Source organism: Phoenix dactylifera, chromosome 3 (assembly GCF_009389715.1).
Source record: "Phoenix dactylifera cultivar Barhee BC4 chromosome 3, palm_55x_up_171113_PBpolish2nd_filt_p, whole genome shotgun sequence".
Classification (NCBI taxonomy): Eukaryota; Viridiplantae; Streptophyta; class Magnoliopsida; order Arecales; family Arecaceae; genus Phoenix; species Phoenix dactylifera.
Window position 1 is genome coordinate 21,290,015 of NC_052394.1, and position 21,316 is coordinate 21,311,330.

Below are 21,316 nucleotides of genomic sequence, written 5' to 3' on the forward strand. Positions count from 1 at the left end.
AATATTAGTGAGGTCCTCCCTTTACAATTTGGGTTGGATTTCTGTTCTAGTTCAAATAGGACTAGATATTCAAAAATAAATATGATTAATAATTTTAAAAAAAATTAAATTTTTTGAGAAAGTAGATCTTAACTTTTACATCAACTCTGCCTTCTGTCACTCCGTCGAATTCTTATCGAATAAAGAGCTACGCTCGGTCAAAGTCTTATCTAAAAAGGAAGCTTTAGATTTGACTAGCCCCTTTTAGAACCTAAATGATAGAATTTCGGCTTGATTCAACCTCCTAGGAGGTTGGCCCAAAATTATAGATCTCGAAAAGATACCCAATTTTTTTTTTTAAAAAAAAGATCATCTCAATTGAGCATCATATAAGTAGGTTATGGTCTCTAGAAATTTGGCATGCGACTCGACTTTCTGATGTGGCAGATCTTGCTTCTGAACCATATCCAGCCCTGCTCATAGTAGCCAAAGTAATTCACATCGAGTTTATGATCCTTCTGAATTTTCATAATGACTAAAGTATACCGCATCGAGTTTGGTGATCCTCTTGGATACTCATAGTGGCCAAAGTGATTCACATTGAGTTTGGTGATTCTCCTAAATACTTGTAGTAGTCAAAGTAGTCCACGTTGCTCACAGATATTCGGCCTACAATCACTATAACCCATGATGGGGCCATTTTTGTGATCGACAAGATATCATAGTTCATATTTACCAACTTTAACCCATTGGCAGAGAGCCATTTTCATTGGATGCTAGCTCCAGGATGTTGATTTTCTCAATTCAAGAGATCATACATAGTTATCTAAGAGCTTTTACAAAATTATATATCTTTTTCTTAAAACATATACATATATATATATATATATGAAAAATACTAAATAGCATGATCAAATTTATATTTCATAATAAAGCTATTTTTATTAAAATATTCATAGAATTATTTTTCTTAATAAAATATTATTTTCATAATACATAAGTTGATCCATAATTTTAAGAAAAATATGATATTTTTACTCACAAATCATATGCATGAAAAATATAATGATTTGAAAAATAATAAGGAGCATAAGATATATTTACTTTTTTCACCTTAAACCATCAAACTTCAGTTAAACCTATTTAAAAAATATTAATTTTTGTTCAATGATTTTAATAGAATTAAAATAATAAAGAGGATGGTTGGTCGGGTGACAGTGTTCAGCGGCTCCAGACAGGTCAGGTCTAAGCTACTCGATCATTAAATCATGGGGTATGGACTTGATCAGGACTAAGGTCGTTTGATAGGATTCATCATCAATGGATTCTAGGGACACTTAAGAAGACTGGGGTGATTGATCCAGTAGGCAACATAGGCACCAGGACAGTTTAGGACCTCTTTTTAGGAATCAACTCGGGTTCATAGATCAGATCGATAAGACTCTATACTAGGATCCATAGGGTTGTTTAGAGAGAGAAACAAAAAGAAGAGAGAAACTAGAGGGAGAAAGGAGAAAATAAGAGGAGAGAGAACCGTGAGGCTCTCTCTCTCTTCTCCTTCCTAAATGAAGGAGGGTGCTCAATGGCAGTAGCCGCTTGTGGCCGGCAACCCCCCAATGGTTGATGGCCTATGCGATGCCGGTAGCATGCCACGCCCGACGACGGCTGACCGAAACGAGAGAAAAAGAAGATGAAATAGGGGAATCTTGTCCGCGATCAATCCGGTGATTCGCCGGCTGGATACAAGATGGAATGCTGGCTTAAAAACCAAAGAATGAAGAGAAGAAGCTTACCTTGCTTTCAATGAGCTCCTCCAGCTGGATCGATGGCGAAAACCCAAATATTTCCCATAGATTACTTAGAGATTTAAGCCTTAATTGGAATAGCTCCCAAGGTTGATGCCAAAGGAGAGGGAGAGGTCCTCTTATAGATGAAAATTGGCCCAAAGAAGGTAAGATTTGGTTGCCACAGTCCCCTCCTCCCGGCAGAATCGGAGGAAGAAGTGGACTCCTGTTCGAAGTTCAATCCTTCCTCCAACACGTGCATGGCCGTGTGAGCCCTTGCTCACATGGGCTTGCGGCCCAATCAGTCCTATTCTTCCTCTGCTAGTGTACGGGCCGTGTGAGCCCTTACTCACATGGGCTTGCAGTCTAATTCATGTGCGAGCCGGTCAATAGATGTGGGCTCCGTTTTTGTATTCAGGTACTTTGCTTGGCCACTTTATGCGCATGTTTTGGCATTGTCTTTATAAAAAAAGAGAAGCAGCAGCTAGAAGCTTGATTTTCTACTTTCTCATATGGACATCCTTTTGAGTTTTTTTTGTAGAAATACTTTGCAAATGATTTTATAAAACATTAATTATTTTCGGAAAAAAATTGTTGCTTTGGAAAACACAGAAGCACTTTTAATGTAATATCCACGAATTATATTGAAAACCTGAGGAAAAAAAAAGGAAAAGTAGGATTCCTTTTTTCGTAAATGAAGTTTTCCTGAGTATTTTATATGTTAATTTTCTAATAAATAAATAATTATATTTCTCTATATAAATATCTTTTTCGGTTATCTTTTTGCAACCGAACATAGCTTTAAGGACGTGTGCATGGGTATGGCAGTACTCGTCCCTGTTTGATTACGTGATATAAGTCAGCCAAGCAAAGAGCAGTAGAAAACGTAGAGATTGTACAGTTCTTAGAGGCACTAGCTATCCTGGTTTTTTTTTTTTTCCCCTTTCTTTCCCCTTTTCTTTTCCTTTAAATCCGGTGCTTCTTAGTAATTGCATTTTATGTTGGCTTCTTGAATGGCACATATGGGATGCATGTCCTCTGAAAACTTTTGAGGCAGTGTTTAGTTGCATTAACCATCCATTCTTACATTGATAAACGAACAATATCAAAACTTTTCTGGTGCCCAATATTTTTATGTTGGGTTCTTGAGTGACTGTGACTTACATATGTGATGCATGTGCTCTGAGTTGCATTAACCTTCCTTTTGCATACCGATAAACATATGATTATTTGCCTTCCTTTTACTTTCTTTTAAGATGACCATGAGATTTTTGGTTAAATTTTTGTATTGCTATTGTTGTGTTTGCGAACCGAGGCCTCTATGCTAGTTTTAACTAGCTTCTGGTGAATAATGATTACATAGCCTCTAAGAAATATTTAAACCAAGCATGGCAAGTAGACTGATTTGAATTGAGATTGAATATATAGTGCTCAAGACCTCACCTAACCTGAAAGTTAATAGTTCAGGTTTATTGGCTCTATATAAGTATCTTAGAAATATCTAATGCACAAATGATCTTAGATCGAACATACTCTTGCACGGATCTTCACATACTGCTATCGCTTAAATCATAGCATCTTCACTAGTCTAAAGATTCAAATCTAACAAAATTCAATTACGTACACCAAGATCGACCTATGGTTAATCCCAAATGCGTTCATGCTACAACATCCCTTTGTCACATATGGGCCGTGGACCGGTCCACTTTGATATTATTTATAACAATATAAGGCTGCAACCAAAAATACTAGATGGAAGATATTATTTGAATTTCTTTAATTTTGTATAAGATCCACCTATATAGATCCCCACATACTCTCCCATTTAAGTCATAGTATCCCCACTAGACTAAGGGCTTAAATTCAGGATCGGCCCAACCTTTAGGCGACTGAGGTGGTCGCCTAAGACCCCGGCATAAAGAAAGTCCACCGCACCGCAGGGAAGGCCTTAAAACAAAACAGAAAAGAAAAATGCCCTCTTAGTGAGTTTGCTTTCGGCCTCCAAATGCATTAGGCCGCTCTTGGGCTTAATCTCAAACATAATCACATCTTAAACACAGTCATATACCATGATTGGATCATGGTCGGCTCTAAAAATGGGTCTACAAATCCAGAGCAAAATTGTTTTGCCTTTCAAGCAGGGTCGATTTGTCCTAATTTATCTAGGTTAGGCGGAGAAAAAGGGGTATCCACTCTTTACCCTGTTGCCTCTAGGTGAAAAGTGGGTTGCAGAAAGTTGCTTGACAGAATAACCTGGAAGAAATTGGTCTATTTAAACATATGCGGCATAAACCGAAACCAAACAGGCTTTCGAATGAGATCAAACATTAAAGCAGATCTAAGAAAGCTACTTGTATTTGACTGCAGAATAAATTAGCCTGGAGTAGATGGCTTAACTTACTCCCTACCCATTTTACACTGGAATAAACTACTCCATCTCATGGTCCTATAGTTCTACTTTGTGTTAGGTGAGAAAAATTGCTCTACCAACTTTAAAAATTATCCACTGTTCCCTTTCAAAAAAATCTGTCACTTTTTGTTTTGGTCTTTGGTTGGTGAAAGTGGAATAAATGGGTTGAAGGGTCCCTTATTCCCTTTAAACCTCCTTTAATCCCGAAGCAAGCATAGCCTAAGAGCAGCATCTTGCATATGTTCCTAGATATGATTTATAACACAACACTTTCTGAAACACAGGTCTTGGGCTTGCCAAGTCTTACCACTCGGGCCTTGTTTGGTTTAGATGCATGCAACCTAAGGTGAGACAACCTGACATATTCGAGGAAGATGAAGAAGGCGGGCTTTGGCGAAGAATAATGTCAAATATAGTTAATTGGTTACAATGAAGAACATAGGAAAGATAAAACGAGATCAATAGAAAAGTTTAGGAAATCGTTTAATAGTCTAAGCTATCAAAAAATTTAAGAGCTTGAAGGCTTTGAAAATTCTGGATATTCTTTTGAAGCAAGATCTTGGCAGGAAGTTTGACGTGGATAAGGCTGAGGTGCTTGCGTTTGGAATGGAATGTAAAGGAGTGATTTTGATTATTACTTTTGCATGATAGTTTGTAGAGAGATACATCTGTATTAACAAAGAGTCGCCACAAGTGCTTGGATAATGTTGAGAGCATTTGGTTAATGCTTATTCTCAAGGGTGCTATGCAATTTGCCTTTCTCTCAACGGAAAAGGATTCTTTGCCATGCTGAAGACTTTAATTTTATTAGTTGGTTGCTTGGAGTTTATATGATTCTTACTGAAAAGCATGAGTTAGATATGGGATTTTTTTTCAAAATCTTGCATTCTTATAGAGTGTTTCTTGTTTTTTTTTTTTTTTGTTGTTGTTGGAAAAATCATTCCTATTCTGAATTCGGATTTTACAGTTTTGGTAGAACATGATAGATAGCATGAAAATGGATTCTATAAGTTCATTTCTGTACCATGCCTTAATATAAATGAGGTACATTTTGCTATCTATATTTGGGCATAAGTGCATTCTTCTTCTTAGAAAGGCTTTAGATCGAGGTTTTAAATATCAGCACCAAACCTGAAACTTTTTCCATCTGAATGGTAAGGAATCAGTATCGGAACGAATAATGCTCACCAAAACTAACAGCATCACACAAAATTAAAAACTATCAGCACTAACCAATACATCCGACACTGGTATGGATAGGTCAAATGGTACATACCTGTATGAATAGTCTTGGTATCCAAGCAACCATACCATCGCCAGTTCTGCATTGGAACTGTACAATACCAATGGTGCTCTTCGTATCCATGTTTATATCGATACAAGTATAGGCAATTTAGGGAACAACCATATCGGAAGACTCCATGGCCTTGTGTACACTGGCTTGCATGCCATGACAATTAAAGAATTTCCATTTTTTTCTTGCCCTTAGTAGTTTCATACTCTGATGAGATTATGATTATATGTTCACCTGACCTTTCTTATGCCTTAGCTAGAAAATCTTTATGAGGAATATATGCTATCGATCCCATTATCCATCGGACAGATGGACTTTCTCAAATGGCTGTCCATCAAAAAGTCTGTCTCGCATGAAGATCTGCAGTCAATCTTCGAAGTAATCATTTGTACCTTCATCTGAGGCATCCTTATTGGCAACAGGATAAATTTTGGTCAAATTCTTTTGATACCACTATGTACTATTCCTATGCTCGCCCGCTGTTTTTGGTTGAATGTTTCTTATGCTGAACTAACTTTCACTTTGACATGTCATTAAAGTTCATGCCTCCCTTCCTACCTTTAGTCATGCATCAGCTGCTATTGCTTAAGCTTGTTGAGAGCAAGTTCCAGATTTCATTATTTAGCCCATTGTTGTTTTGTGCTAAACATAGTAGAAGCACTATGTGCTTATTTTAAGTAATCACCAGCGCGCACAACATAATATTTGCCTCCGTTTTCTTGTGACTAGATGGCCATCTTTGCAATGTACAGGGAAATGTTATTAAACCCAGGTTTGCTTGTCCTGCTTGTAGTTGGGAGACTTGTGCTGCTTTTCCTCAATGGTAACTTTGCTCGCTACATGTATGTATGCATGCACAGAAGACCCTCCACCAAGGAAGAAGAAACCTGTGTCCAAAAAGAAGATGAAGAGGGAGAGGCTCGAGCAGGGAATTTCTGCTACAGGAGAGTAAGATTTTTTTTTTTTTTTCATTAATTTCGAGTCTGATTCTTTATTAAAGCTTAGTACATTGAGATTTCCTTTTTCATTGTGAAACAATGAGGATGATAAGGTGCATTAATTGTATTCTTCTTCATGTTGTTTTCTGTACGCATACCCTTGCCAATGACATTATAAAAAACTTTAACTACTTGAGCTTCTCAACAAGTTGACATAAAGAAAATTATCTATATAAGAACGAATAAAATGTTCTAGCAGAAGCAGAAAAGTGCATGTTTGTTGCATTTTCAGTCTATCTTCTTCCTTCTAGGTTGAAGCATTATTTACAACTCTCATACAACCTAAAATGCCAGCCATCCTGTGAAAAAGAGGTGCTCTGGTAACCCATTTTAGCAAGCATTCTAGGTCACCAATTTGAAGATAAACTAACCCGTTCCATTCGGCCGAGCATTTCATCAAACACGTAGCAGCTCACTCCTTGACCCACCATTTGACCAAACTTCGAAATCCCTCTCCACCTCATCGGCGGCCTCTCCCTCACCCATTCCCCTGAGTCCTTTAATCAAATCCTTAAACAAGAACTCATCGGGAACACAATTCCTTCTCTTCATCTCTCTGTACATATTCTTCACGGCCTTCCCACTCCCCGCCCCAATCAAAGCCTTGACAACCCGAGCCAACCCTCTTAAATCATCCGCCGAGAACCCATCTCCCTTCTCCCGCGCCGCAAGCAGGTCCGACACCGAGAGACCGATCTCTTCCCGCATTCCATTTCTCGCCATCGTCGCGACCATCTCAGCGTAGAGGGAGTAGTCGGGCTTGGAGGAGAAATCCTTGCGCGCGGCGACAAACACCTTGCCGGCGAGGCGCCACTGGCCCTGCCGCCGGAGCTCGGCGAGGGCGGCGACAAGGTCGGGCTTGAGAAGGCGGATGAAGGCCGTGGAGACGACCTGTTCGACCTTGGAGTCGTCTCCACGGGCGCGCTTGAGGGCCTGGACCGCGAGGATGGCCTCGGCGCTGAGGGTCCGGCCGCGGAGCAGCGGCCAGCGGTGGTCGCGGGGACCGCAGGAGATCAAAGTGGCGGGGAGCTTGGAGTTCTTGGGGAAGGGGCAGGTAAGGCGGACAGAGCGGAGAGTGAGGGGTGTGGATGGTTTTAGAAAGCCGGCGGCCATTGGAATGCTGTCGGTGTTCTTCGTTTCTTTTGTTTGCCCGGGAAAGAGGGAAAGGGAGGGGATGGGTCGAGACCTGCGCGGACCCAGAAAGGAGGTCTGGAGATGGAATCTTGATGAGCAGATCTTAGATCTAGACCGTCCAATGAATAAGACACCGGCTTTCCTTTTTGGCTTGCATCTCTTTGTATGTCAAAGAGTAGCTATGGATCCAGATTGGTTGCAGCCGGATATAGTCGGCTCCATAATACTTTTGTTTCTGGTGATGAGCTTAAAGCTACTTGAGAGGGTATTACTTAGCGTGATTTATCCTGAAAATCGGGTTCGCCTAGAAGGAGATTCGACGACTGTGATTGGATGGATCCAGTGCCATACTAGGATTGGCGACAAGCACCAACTGTTGCAGAACATCTGCTATTTGTTGAAAGAATGCGAGGCCTCCTAGGTTGCCTATGTCTACCGCAAGATGAATGAGGCCACTGATTGGATCGCATAGTATGTTGCGCAATACTTTGGTGCCTAAATTTGTAATCGCTATGAGTCTTCACCACCTTCTCTTCGCTACCTTCTTCTTCTACTAAGATGGTATGATGTATCCAGCCTACCAAAAAAAAAAGTAGCTATAGATCTTTGCATCGTTAGGTATTTATTTGGCACGTGTGGTTCCATGAAAAGAAAAGTGTAAATAGTTGACGTGAAAGAAGTAATTAAAAATTTTAATTATCTATCAAATAGAAATAAATTACTATTATTGTTTAATTTATAATTTAATTTGTTTGTATTAGTACATGCAAGTTGTAGGGTAATGCATGTATGATGGTGAGAGTTTTTTGAAGCACATGGAAAAAAATGGCAAGTCAAAGAAAAGAGTTTATTAAAATAAAAAATCAATATGGTTTTAAGTAACACAGACTAGAATTAGAAACGGAGTGAAATTCATAATGGAAAGAGTCATCCTTTCAGAGTTCTGTTTTATATTCTTACTGATTAGAGATAGTCTTTGAATCAGGCTATGGTTATGTCCAATATCATTTTTCAAGAGAATAAAAATGAGTCTCTTCATCGTACGAGACAATTCTATCACTCTTTTCTTATCTATAGCTAATTTTTATTTTTAACATTTCCTAAACGGTGCCAACTTATCGAGTTACTAAAATCTTGCATCGATGCAAGAAACTAGGTTTGCTATTATATTGACTCTAATATTTGACTAGGGAAGACAAACAAAAGACATACATCTCCTAAGTGTTTTTGAAGGAAGATATATTAAAAGCCCAACGAAGATCTTTAGCAATATTACCATGCAGAAAGAATGAAAGATCTCTTGGACCCGGATACACTCTCAAAAGCTTTGCTGTTATCACCAACCTTCCATTCTGAAAGCCTGATGAGCAGATATCTTCCAGTCTGATTACTCCATGGCCTACACATCAGGTAGGAACCGGGACACTGGACGGTTTGTTCATTGCAACATGGAAGAGTTCATAAATACATGATCCTGCTGGAACGCGTAGTTCAGCATCGAAACACAGACATATATTACTCGCAATGCAGGAAGCACGATCGATTCCTGATAGACATTAATGAGCGTTTTCTCTAGCAGCCATTAACTCGATCACAAATAGCCAATAGAGAATTAACATGCTTGAATGAATATAACAGAGCTCCTAGTTCCAGATCACAATGCACATATTTGTCATATGTTCTCATGGTTCACAAAAGACGACACATTTTGTGGCACAGCATAGGAACAGGGTGCAAAACGAGGTCCTGCTTTTGCAATGCATGGCCTGAAATCTCACTCGATGTACTAGGACTAAGCTCAAGCCAGCCATGATCACCACACGCTGAAAACGAAAGAAACCTTTTGGGAGGACATTGAGCTATGAATGCAGTTTGAGGAACGCGCTTGGGTCGATGCATTTTACGACGACTCACTTCCATGTTTGGATCCCTGCTGATGCCTGGAATTGGAAGAGCCCCATTCTATAGCGTCTGCGACGGCACGCTCACGATCGACAGAACTCTCCTCATCCGACGATGACTCCTCATATTCTGACCGCTCTTCTATTGTTGGGGACCGGAGAACCGGAGGGGGGCTCATCTCAGGAGCGACCGGGGCAGTTGCGAGGAAGCTCAAAGCCATGACCACATCGGCCATTAATGGACGAACTGAAGCCTCTTCCTGCAGACACATCGCGGCAACAGCAACTGCTTGGTTTAGAGCTTTGGGTGGGTAGTCGTTTTGAAGAAGTGGGTCGAGCAGCTCCGGAAACCTCCTCTGATCTCTGAACATGGGCATTGCCTGTCGAAATGAAGTATTTGAGTTAGAGTTGATGGAATGCTACCCATCTATGGAAATGGTATTAAGGGTGCATGAAAGAGTTCATGATTTCACACCCAAGCGACAAGGTTCTGTTCGCGTGTTGGTTTGGCGGCGTCGATGACTCTTCTCCCTGTGATTAGCTCAAGCAGAACAACTCCAAAACTGTATATATCTGACTTCAGAGTGAGATGGCCTGTTCTTGCGTACTCAGGTGCACAGTAGCCGTATGTGCCCATCACCCTCGAGGAGACATGTACTTTGTCCCCGACGGGACCGAGCTTTGCGAGCCCAAAGTCCGAGAGCTTTGGAGTAAAATTTTCATCTAGTAGAATATTGGATGGTTTGAGATCACGGTAGATCACAGGTGGGTTGGCTTTATCATGCAAGTACTCCAGGCCTTGAGCAGCACCATAAGCTATTTTCATTCTAGTATACCAGCTTAACGGTTTCTGATGGGGTGGTAAATCTGGGAAGATAAAAACCATGCATTACTAACTGAAGCTCAAGTCTGAAGCAATAAATTCAAGAATGCTATCAAATTTGATCGATAAGTCAAAAGGAAGTTGACATGTTGAATCCTTAAAGATAGGACAACTTCCTATGCTAGATCATGTCAAGAAAAACTTCAAAAGAAACAAAATCATATGGTCAGTTAAATGGCTGACAAATGCATGACAAGCTAATAAGAAAGTTAAGGACTAAATGAATGTAACAGCTGTACCAAGTAGATGGTCTTCTAAAGAACCCAGATGCATATACTCATAAACCAAAAGCCTTTGATCACCATCTGCACAATAGCCAGTAAGTTTGACCAGATTTTGGTGATGAAGGAGACTGAGCATTAGAACTTCTACGGTAAATTCTTTGTTTCCTTGCAAGCCATTCCTGTCTAATTGTTTAACAGCCACAATCTGACCAGAACAGAGAGATTAGCAGAAAATTTATAAATATTCCCAACAGAATGAGGTCTCTTAGAAATATAAAAAAAAAAAAAGAAGAAAAAGCATAGCATAGGTTTCATTTACCTCGCCACCATCAAGGCAACCTTTATAAACCCTGCCGAACCCTCCTTCACCCAAAAGACATTCAGGTCTGAAATTCTTGGTAGCTGTAGCAAGCTCGCGGAATGTAAATTGTCGTGCTGCAATATTTCCATTGCCGATATCTTTCTGGTTTGCTTCAGTTGGGGCCTTCCGTGTGGGAACTTCTGCATGGGAATGTTAGACCACAAGCCACCCTTTCATGAGAAGCAGAAAATGGTTAATCAAAAGATAGATAATTGAGTTAATGTTAAAGTTCTGTTATTGCAGATTGCTTTAAATTGAGTCACTACCATTACCACTAAATATACGTGAAGCGACAGCATTCAACTAACAAGCTAAAATGTTCAAATTTCTTAAGGTAATACTCTCCTGGTACAAATAATTGCAGAAATTAAGATTGATGTTATATATATAAGGTTGACTTTATGTGAGTTTTAAATAACACCTAATTGTAAGTCCCAATTTTGCATAGAATAGGGTAATGGAGAAACGAATTGAAGAGCTATCACTTATAAACTCATTTTTTAGGTTCCAATATCTGTTAGTTTTTCCAAAACAAGTATTACAAAAAGCAATCAAACAAGAATTTTAATGAAACATAATTATTTATTGTTTTAATTGTATTTTAACAAAAACTTGCGAACAAACAGCATATAGCATAAACATATTCTCATTTCATAAAAAACACATGCGTATAAAAGTAGTCATAAGCTGATAGTTTTTCTGCATAACCTACTCTCTTACTCTTACATTATACTAATGAGAAGCACATTGAAATGCACAATGCACCTTATAGGCCATTCATTGTTTATATTCATTGACTTCTACTGTTTGATCAATGGCTCTGTACTCTGATAGAGCACAATCTTCGCATGAATTGAAGAGGTTTGAGAAGAAAATAGATGAGGAAGAATTGGAAGAACAGAAATCTGAAAGAGAGAACAGGATAGAATGAATAAGAAACATAAAGATGCCATGGTTCCAACTTCCAATAGCAGCCTAGTTTTGTCAAATAATGTCCACATATTTCAAAATGTGTGCATCGTGATATAGGCCAGACCTTAAGTCTGACATTAAACTGAGGTAGAAGCTGCATTATCTATGGAATAGCTCACTGAATAAAGTGGACAATGCTCATGCCTGCTTCAAGCTGCAGATTAGGTGTCAGCTAGTCATCAAATACTACAAAGAGCAGCTAAACATTTTAATTTTGGAGATTTAAGATATTAGGTCCATCACTTGTTATATGAGACAGCAATCCTTAGTTTTACTAGGACAAAGTCAACGATGACAACGACAGAAACAGCAGAATGAATCATGAATGAATCAAAGAGGAAGTACCAAAGTACTGGATTGTCTAGAAGCCAAGACCTGCCTACATGGATGAAGCTTAGAATCACAAAAGAAAGACACTGAAAGAGCTGCTAGTGATGTAGTCTTAGTCTACATCTTCTTTTTTTTTTAAAAAAAAAACATATTATTTAACATATCAGATTGGAAGTGATTAAATTTGGAATTGGGATCACATATGACTTAGCACTGCCTTGAATGTTAACCTAAATTATAACTTGTCATCTTAAAATTAATTAGTTCTGCAAATACCAAGCATGTATTCCAGCAGTAGCTAAAAGTATGGCTACCAGATTTAGATGCATAACAACCAATCATGGTTGGAAAATATATTGCAGTATCAATTACCTAGCTCATGCGAATGACCTTCTGCAAAAATATTTTTTCTATAGATTAAATTTATGCCTCATTTGGAATGGTTTTCTCTTCTCCATGCAGTAGTTGTATTTTCCTCAAAATGTTTGATAAATAAATTTAGAATTTTGCAAAAAGCACCATAAGCCCCATGGTGCACTGTAAAGATAACCATTACAAGCTCTACTATCACTTTGTGCAATCACGAGAAAGAAACAATCAGGGTTTAAATTCAGATGTGAATATAAATTGTGAGGACCATGCGGGCATGTGTATAGTTCTACAACGGCTATGCACTGGGTAAATCTTAGATACTTATATAGGGTCAAAGAACTCAAATAATACTATATGGCTAGCTTTTTTGGATGAGGTTCTGAGTTTGTTACAAATAGTACTAGAACGGATATAGTCCATATCCTATGTGGACTAGAGGATATTGTAGCATGGGTCCATTTGGACTGACGATGGATTGATCGTGGTGTTTGACAATGGATCTGAATGAACTTGGTCCGTTAGCCTAGCAAGGATGCCAGGGCTTAAGCGGAGGGAGCATACGAGAACCATGTGGGCGTGTATTTAGTCCCACATCAACTATGCACTAAATAGATCTTGAGTAGTTTTATAGAGCCAAGGAACTCAAATAATACCTTAATGAGGGCCTGGGTTGTTATAAACCACTCAAAATAACACAAACAATTAACAAAAGTAAAAGAAACCTAAAATTTATGTCATCATGGCTCTAGATGCATGATGACCTAGATTGCTATACCGGCTAGGCTTCATGTCATCCAGTTGCAGTCGCATGGCCAAGCTCATCCAGGAAGATGAAAGAAATAGAGTACCACTTATTCATCTGACAACATTTGCTTCTTATGCTTGTGGAAAACTTCATGATCGAAAAGTCTACTTCCAACCAAGTCAGAGCTTGAGCCTACATTCTTGTGAGCTGCAGTTAATTCAAACTTTCCACTAACAAAGTTAAATGGGTTATCCGGAGCTTGTCATTTGGTACTGTTCTCCCATCCCATTTTCAAGGCACAGGAGAAGGCATCTTGGTGACTGAGCATTTAACCTCACGCGATGGAGGGACTAAAACTGTTGAGGGATTGTTCGCATTTTCCATTTACAGCATGAAAAGGTGGTGAGAGGTATACCAACGAATGACAACTAATTGGATGAATCTGTAGTAATACTATGCAAGTAAATGGTTTTTGAATCTATAAAGCAATATATCCATTTATCATCTTATGGTAGAATATAGAATACATTTGAGAAACTAACATCGATGGGATTATGTTTTGATCAAAGAGGAGGCAAGAGAAGCTCACCAGGCTTTTTTGTCAAGCCTCTGCCCTTAACAGAACCTGATGCGGCCGAAGCTGCCTCCTTCCTTAAGCCATGCTTCTTCTTCTTCTTCTTCTTCTTCTTCTTATCGTCAAATTGAAAACATGGGAAACAGTTCATCTCTCAAAACAACCACTGCAATCTCCCCCTGAGCCTCGAAAGCTCCTACCAAATGTCCAAACACAACCTCCGAACCTCCAAACAATCCCCCCACCGTGGTCGCCGAAGAGGTAGAACACCCCAGACCAAGGTCCAAAATTTCATGGAAAGAAGTCGAACACTTGACAGACACAGGAAAACCAAATTGAACCAGTCTTTGATTTCACTCACTCGAAAGATCGATCTTTTCCTACAAAAACACAGATCAAATTGAGCCCAAGTCCCCGAAATCCTCAAAAGATGCAAACTTTCAACATCCAGTGCGAGATTATTCGGGCCCAGGTCACAAGAAGATCCAACCAGATCAAGAAAATCCGGAGAGAGATCAAACCAAGCCAGGAAGTGACCCCCAAAAGAGTCCAAACACCTTTCGGGGCGATCGGACTCCCGAAGCTGGGAAGGGGGGGAGCGGTCCGCGCAAAGGGGAGGTCTCTGCGGGCGAGGAGGCGGATCAAAAGGAAGGAGAAGGAGAAAGATGGCGCTTTTGGGGGAGTTTGGGCAGCACCGGTGGCGCCTCCGGAAGATGGGGAGGGGATTTGCGGCCATATTTGAAGCCGCGCGAAGAGGGCCAGACGTGGATCCAAATTCGCGGGAGAGGCGGAGGGTGGAGAGAGAGAGCTGGAACGCGCGAAGGATCGAAGTAAATACCGCTGGGATTCTTGGTTTAAAAAGGGAAAGAAAGGAGCGAAACGAGGCGGGGTCAACAATGGTCAGTTGCTCCGTCGGAACTATTTAAACGGAATAATTATTTTCCAAACTTCTTTACCAGCTAAAAGACATAATCGATTATCTTTCCAAATTTGATGCATCTCAATCCACAACCATTAACAAGTAGCGGCCAAAGATCGAGAAATTTTGATGTTGTTTATCAGAGGATATATTGTTGTCAAAGATTTATTAATGAAAAGTCCTTCGAGCCTACATGTAAGCAACTCTGCAGCTAAATATTTCAGCAAACATAAAAACTACACCTATTTCTAGGACTGTCCGTCTTCATGTGAACTTCATCTTGGCTTTCGATCAACACTTGAGACATCCAAAAATAGAAGTTCAGTGCATTGACTTGCCAAAATCATGACCATACCGACTGTTACTAGATTGCAAGGATCTACAGTATAATATTTTTTCTAGCATTCTAGGAGCAAGACATATTGTGGTGTCGTGCACGTTTTGGAGCTTTAGAGACAAAAGGAGGTGGACAAGCAAGCAGACTCGCTTACATGTATCCAAAGAGACAGAAAGATAGTTATAAGATATATAGAGGAATGGTGATGCCTAAATCCTCCGAATTCAGACAGATTTTCAGATTTCTAAGACAACATCAAGAGAATTTACCATTAGAGTGATTGGAAACACATCCATAAATGCAAGCCAAACAATGTAAGATACATATGCAGCTAGTGTTGCGTAATCATTTTACCTCAGACTTCAATTCCTATTCTTCATTATTGTAAGGCAATGAGATCCAAGCAGAAATTGTTTGATATGAGTCTCAGTTCTTTTTTGAGGAGTGAGACTTGCTGGTTTTGGTATTCATGTTAATATTGGTCGTTTTGATCACCTCCAGAGAACAGATCTTGGCACCCACCATATGTTTGAAGCCGACGTCCCAATTGAGACCCGTTGGTTTCCTCTCACCGAACCTCATCTGAGCTGACTTCAACATAGATTTAATGTTTGCTCAGGAAAAAGAAGGGAAGAAGAAGGCATATATCTGTACAATTATATGGGAGGATTATAGCAACCCCATGAAACAAGAATCAAATAATAGGTTCTCACCACACAACAGGAAGCAGATCATGGCATCGGCCAAGATGGAGATGCCCCAGTTTTAAACAGCAGCGGGTCTGACGGCGTGGGAGCAGGTACCATAGTCAGCAGGTGAGGCACAGCACCACCCTGAGATTTGCATGCACGTATGTACTAAAATTATATAGAACATACCGCAAATGGGAAAATGCATCAAGATGACACAAATTAGAATGCTTCGACCAGGCAACACTGCTGCCTAATAATCGATATAATTTAAACTGAAAAACAATTATCGCATGAGATTGATATTCGTTCAACATGTCAGCAAAGATACTTCAGCTATCAATTTATATTATATATGTTTTGCAATTCCGGATGAATTCATCCACATTCACTACGACATGGAGGTAGTCAATAAGTGACTAGAGAAGAAGGAAATGATCGAGCAAGGTTGTCCGCATTTAGTACGATGTAGAGGTCATCAAATGATCGAGTGATTGTCTTAAACAAAAAGAAGGAAATGGATAGATACAGGATATCTGGGCAAAGTGTCTCGGGAAAAGTTACGTTCCACAAACAATCTTTGGAAGCTCAGTGATCTGGCAATCTTCGCACAACTATGCCCATGCAATTTCCCATCAGTCTTCTAACCCAAGCATTAGCATCAACTTTTACCATCTAAGAAAATGCTCGACCAAAGTGATATGATAATTAACGACAAGAGAAAATCCTGCCAGGATTACAATATCAACAAAATCTCCTGACAAAAGCAATCACGTAATGCCGATGGATCATTGGAAACATTACAGATATTAAGTACCTTAATTCCAATGAAACACTACATAATCGTGACCAATTTTGTGATTTCCCAAAAATAAGGCCTTGTTTGGGAAAGCTGTTAGCAGTAGAACTTTTGAAAGTAGATCTATTGGAAGTAAAGCTTTCTGAAATAGAGCTTTTATAAAAAGTTGTTTGCTGTTTGATAACTACATTTATAAAGTGTTGTGGCACTTTAACATGTATTTGGTAAACAAACTGAAAAATTATTTTTGTATGACAAAATTTCTATAAAGGATATTGCATAGTATTATACAACAGAGCATAATAAAATATAACATATATTAATGCATAAATATATAATATATTAAAATGGTACTGTAATGTAATATAGTATTATTATAAAATAGTAATATAACATTGTATACTATAGCATAATAATTTAATATAATATTAAATTATTTAACATAACATATCAATGTGTTATGTTATAGTATAATACAATAACAAAGATACAAAATGCTATAATTATTAGCGTATATTAATTTTTTATTATATAACATAATATTAAATTATTGATATAACCTATTAATATATAATGATATAATGTAATATAATATTATATTTATAGTATAATACAATAATAGAAAACAAAAATACCTTTTTTTACATGGAAGAAAGTCTAATCCACGGCTAGAATTTTTTATTAAAACTCCGATTTATAAAAGAATAAAATATGTAATTGTTATATTTTATTATGAGTATTTTGATATAAAAAAAAACTTTCTTATAAATCTCAAAACATTTTTTTTCGAAAAGCTCCAAAATGGAGCTTCTCCCAAAAGACTGTTTTTAGCTTTTTTAGAAAAGCTAAAAGAGTTTTTCAAAATTTTTACCAATTTTTTTTTTTTCATCCAAAAGGACTTTTGGAGAGCCAAAAAAAACTTTCTGGCCTTCTAAATACTTACCCAAATGGAGCCTAAGTCACAAAAAATGGTGGAACCAACTTTTAGCAAAGACTGATAAACATAAGCGGAAGCAAGAGTACCTTTCCACTGTATAGGTTAGAAGGTTAGTAAATCTTAGGAACTATAAAAACTGAGGCACAATTGAATAAAGACCTGACACGGTGACATCCACATAATTCAACCTAAATTTTTTCTTTCAGTCACTGCCATGTTTCAATATGATTGCGGGTACCGATGCAAAGGATATGAATGATACTAGAGACTTAGCCAACAGAATTTGCATAAGCAATATCCTTTAACAAAAAAAGCAAAAAAAAAATTTCTCAACTCAAAAATGCTCTCAGTGCGTTGCAATCTTGTTGCTCCCTTTGTATCTGCAATATGAAACAACGTAAATGCTGAAAGGCAATTGACTTCAAGTGACTTTTCCGAGCTACCATGCATAGCACTGCTCTTCCTTCTAACACATCAACTCCAGATTTTCACTGGTATGCACTGCTTTTAGATACGAAAATAATGGATCATTTAGCATTTTAATGCATTTATAATGATGCCTTAAATTTCTCCAGTCCAAATAGTAATTGCACCCAAGACTAGGTAACTTCCACGCTCTTCCAGGGGCAGCTCAGATAGCAATTGCACCAAAGACAAGTCCACCCTCTTCCGGGGGAAGCTCAGATGCCTCTTCATGCAAGATACAGCTTTTATAAGCTTCTGCATACGTAACAGTGTTGAACAAAATAAATGTAACTTCCACATGTTTTTGTAGACATATTTGCCACTACACCTGCACAGCCACGAAGAGAAGAGTTGATGTTCTGATTCAGTATCTTCACCATCACCACTAATTTGGTGTCTCAACTTCTGGGATCAACATAACAGGGCGTTCACGCTTCTGTGAACATATAGTTTGGAATTAAGAAGAAGAAAACCTATAAGATCTCAGACACATTAAAATGAGAACTCTGGTTGACTACAGCACAAAATTATTTCATCAACAAGAGCATAAACGAAAAGTTGAAAACCAGCATGTACATATGCTGTCTCGACATGTAGCAGCAGAATATCTAATCATCAAGACATCAGGCCAAAAGATCAGTTTGACAACATTGATTTGCTGAGCTCTGATCACATCAAAGATAGAACTGTAACAGACTTTCACTTAAATTACACGGGCATGATATGCTCCAGCATACTACTTGAATGTGTCCACCAACTCGTGCATGTCATGTACCAATCATGGTAAAATAGTTAATGCTGCCTTCATCTGATCATTAGTTCTTTAGCTACTAAACGGAGGCCATACTTTCTTCAATTACTGATGGAACTCTTATGCATATGAAATTACAGAGACTGAATCCAAATAGGGACATGACAGGCCTTCCCATTGATAATGCTCATGCCTCAGCAAAGGCTCCACTTGTAGTCACCTTTAGCCTCTATTCTGCATACTGATGCAGAGAAGCATGCTGAGGCCTGCAAATTACATAAAACTTTTACACCAACCTGGCCAAAATGGAAAGATCACTAGAGAAGCCATCAAAACAAAGGCACAAAACAGTGCAAGCAAGCTCAAATCTTAAGCTCACCATCAGACATGCATTTCTAGTATGTCCAATGCAATCTTGAAGTACACATGTCAAATTAACCCACTCCTCTGGTGATAAGACGGCCACTTTTCTGCCCCTTAATTACACAAGAATGGGTTAAGTAGCAATCACCAGACTCATTGCAAGCAGCATGTCAAGGTGGGTGTAGTTCTCTTTTGTCCATAAAAGAGCCACTACCCCAAAATCAGTCCAGCAACTAGTCTGAATCTGTATCTATTGATAGATACAGCCTTGGCCGAACTGAACGCGGTTGGCGAGGAGGTGAGAAAGGACCATAAGACCTTTGTCTACTTGAGGTTTTATTGACTCTGCCATCATCCATGCTTTGAAGCATCGAAGCTGCAACCAACAAATAAGAATCAAAGCATGCAATAATACAAACAATCAAAGCACAAAGTCAAGTTGAACATGAAGGCATGTCATACTTTAAAGTTTGATAACATAAGGGAGAAGGAGAGAGCCAAAATAGATCCAAATGAACAATATAGGGGATAGAAAGAAGTAAATGGTTTCAGATGCAGGTGAAAGAAGCAGAAGCAGAATGGATAGCCAGATAGCAGGTCAAATCATATGAAAATATTAGGAAGCAACCATGCAGTACAACAAAAAAAAAAAAACAGTAAATAAGAGAGCAACAGAGGCAAAAAATGACAGCAACATAAAAACATTTCAACCAAGATATTCTAGATAAAATGAAAAACTAATGCATGTATACCAAAAAGGAGGATAACAAGAAGATGGAAGTAAACTGGCACCATTTTGTCACTCAACATCAAAACTTACTACGAGGGAAAGGTTAATTCAAGAAAATGGTACAAACCAGCATTGGCTAATGAGTTTATCCCACTCTCCTGCTGTGTCGAGCAAAACTCATTTGTTGAAGCAGGGTCCACATCACCTCCATTTGCATCACCAAGCGTAAGAGATATCCAATCATCAGAATGGACACCATTAACCATCTTTCCATGATTGCTTGTCTCCGCCTGCTCTGCAACAACAGTTGGCTGGCTTGGAAGATAAATTTGCAGAGAGGGATCATTGTCACCAATTGCCAAAGGATTATCAACCAGGCCCCCATTTACTTCGGCATAAGAATGACCAGTAGAAAGGACATGGGCTTGTGAAGTTTCCCCTAAACCACCACCTGATGCCAAATCATACTCATTAAGTGATGAGCAGCCACGAGAATGTTGTTGCACATCAACTAAAGCATCTGAGACATTGGAATCAGTACCAAATAGTTGGAAGCCAGGACCAGTCTGTGGACATGACTGCAATGGCCATAGTGGCAATCCAAAATCATCATTGTCATTGTTAAAAAAACCAAGGCCTGAAGTACCACTGGTCCTGAGACCCAGTTCTTCAGAGTTTGTTCCTGGAGCTCCAGGATGGCTGATAGGAAAAGATATCCTAGTATCATCAGCTGGACCAGTATCATAGGCAGTTCTGGAAGAAATCAGAGTAACATTATCTTCATCAGAATCACTGAGGACAATGATGTTTGCATCATTTAATGGTGCTGAAAAAATTTTATCCTCAATAATGAAAGTTGGGTCAATGTCCACAGAAAGACAATCAAGTTCATGACCATTATTCACAGAGAAATCATAATGCCCCCTACCCTCTTGATTAGCACTTGGATCTTCCCCATCTCGGTAACTTCCAGTTGGACTGCCGCTCATGGGGATGACATCTTGGCAATGGTTTTCAAAATTTTCCAGTACATGATTTTCAGACGATGGATGCCCAATATCTTCAGGCTTGCTAACCTCCCATATTCCATTGTGATTTTTCTTGATTCCTAGTTTTAGACTATTATGCCCTTCAGAAAAACCTTCCGTTTTAATCTGCTTCATGATGTCCACGTCAGGCTTAACTTCCACATTGTTTGCCACATACAGACTACCATCAGGTAAATGCCACTTTCCAAGATCCTTATGTTCACCTACATTTTTCACACGCCAAGAACCATCAAGTTTCACATCAATTTCATTTACATCTTCTCCACAATTTCGCATCTGTATCATCAAAATGCAATGGTATGGATGAATATTGATG

General features: G+C 38.9%; 3 protein-coding genes across 8 annotated transcripts in view; all 3 read right to left on the minus strand.

Moving 5' to 3' along the window:
• Positions 1-6,614: 6,614 nt before the first annotated feature.
• Positions 6,615-7,706, minus strand: LOC103702875 (protein THYLAKOID ASSEMBLY 8, chloroplastic-like). Its single transcript, XM_008785506.4, has one exon. The coding sequence runs from the start codon at positions 7,576-7,578 to the stop codon at positions 6,862-6,864; it is 717 nt and encodes a 238-aa protein (XP_008783728.2). The 5' UTR covers positions 7,579-7,706; the 3' UTR covers positions 6,615-6,861.
• A 1,308-nt stretch (positions 7,707-9,014) lies between these two features.
• LOC103702874 (probable serine/threonine-protein kinase PBL26) lies at positions 9,015-14,784 on the minus strand. Of its 2 annotated transcripts, none has more exons than XM_008785505.4 (5): positions 13,977-14,784; positions 10,927-11,108; positions 10,623-10,812; positions 9,976-10,367; positions 9,015-9,880 (listed from the first exon to the last, which is right to left on the minus strand). In XM_008785505.4, exons 1-5 carry the CDS (start codon positions 14,110-14,112, stop codon positions 9,500-9,502), a joined length of 1,281 nt encoding a protein of 426 aa, XP_008783727.1. In that variant the 5' UTR covers positions 14,113-14,784; the 3' UTR covers positions 9,015-9,499. The 2 variants fall into 2 exon arrangements, with proteins under 2 accessions (XP_008783727.1, XP_026658714.1); XM_026802913.2 differs by having other exon boundaries at positions 10,927-11,138; positions 13,977-14,103.
• A 3,106-nt stretch (positions 14,785-17,890) lies between these two features.
• LOC103702873 (E3 SUMO-protein ligase SIZ1-like) overlaps positions 17,891-21,316 on the minus strand; it is a 34,803-nt gene continuing 31,377 nt past the window's right edge. For 2 of the 5 annotated variants that reach the window (XM_008785504.3, XM_008785503.3), the window contains exons 16-17: positions 20,079-21,276; positions 17,891-19,597 (exon numbers count right to left, since the gene is read on the minus strand). In XM_008785504.3, the coding sequence (XP_008783726.1) occupies positions 19,455-19,597; positions 20,079-21,276 (1,341 nt within the window). In that variant the 3' untranslated portion in view covers positions 17,891-19,454. The remainder of the gene's footprint in view (positions 19,598-20,078; positions 21,277-21,316) is intronic. The other 3 variants (XR_603369.3, XR_003384823.2, XM_039124969.1) reach the window with 3 other exon arrangements.

What these genes read in the sequence shown, in the direction of transcription:
- LOC103702875 (XM_008785506.4), bottom strand. Translation starts at nt 7,578, where the DNA reads ATGGCCGCCGGCTTTCTAAAACCATCCACACCCCTCACTCTCCGCTCT.
- LOC103702874 (XM_008785505.4), bottom strand. Translation starts at nt 14,112, where the DNA reads ATGAACTGTTTCCCATGTTTTCAATTTGACGATAAGAAGAAGAAGAAG. An exon ending in AGGCTTGACAAAAAAGCCTG is followed by an intron (nt 11,109 to 13,976) that starts GTGAGCTTCTCT and finishes ATTCCCATGCAG; the next exon opens with AAGTTCCCACACGGAAGGCC. An exon ending in TTTAGAAGACCATCTACTTG is followed by an intron (nt 10,368 to 10,622) that starts GTACAGCTGTTA and finishes TTATCTTCCCAG; the next exon opens with ATTTACCACCCCATCAGAAA.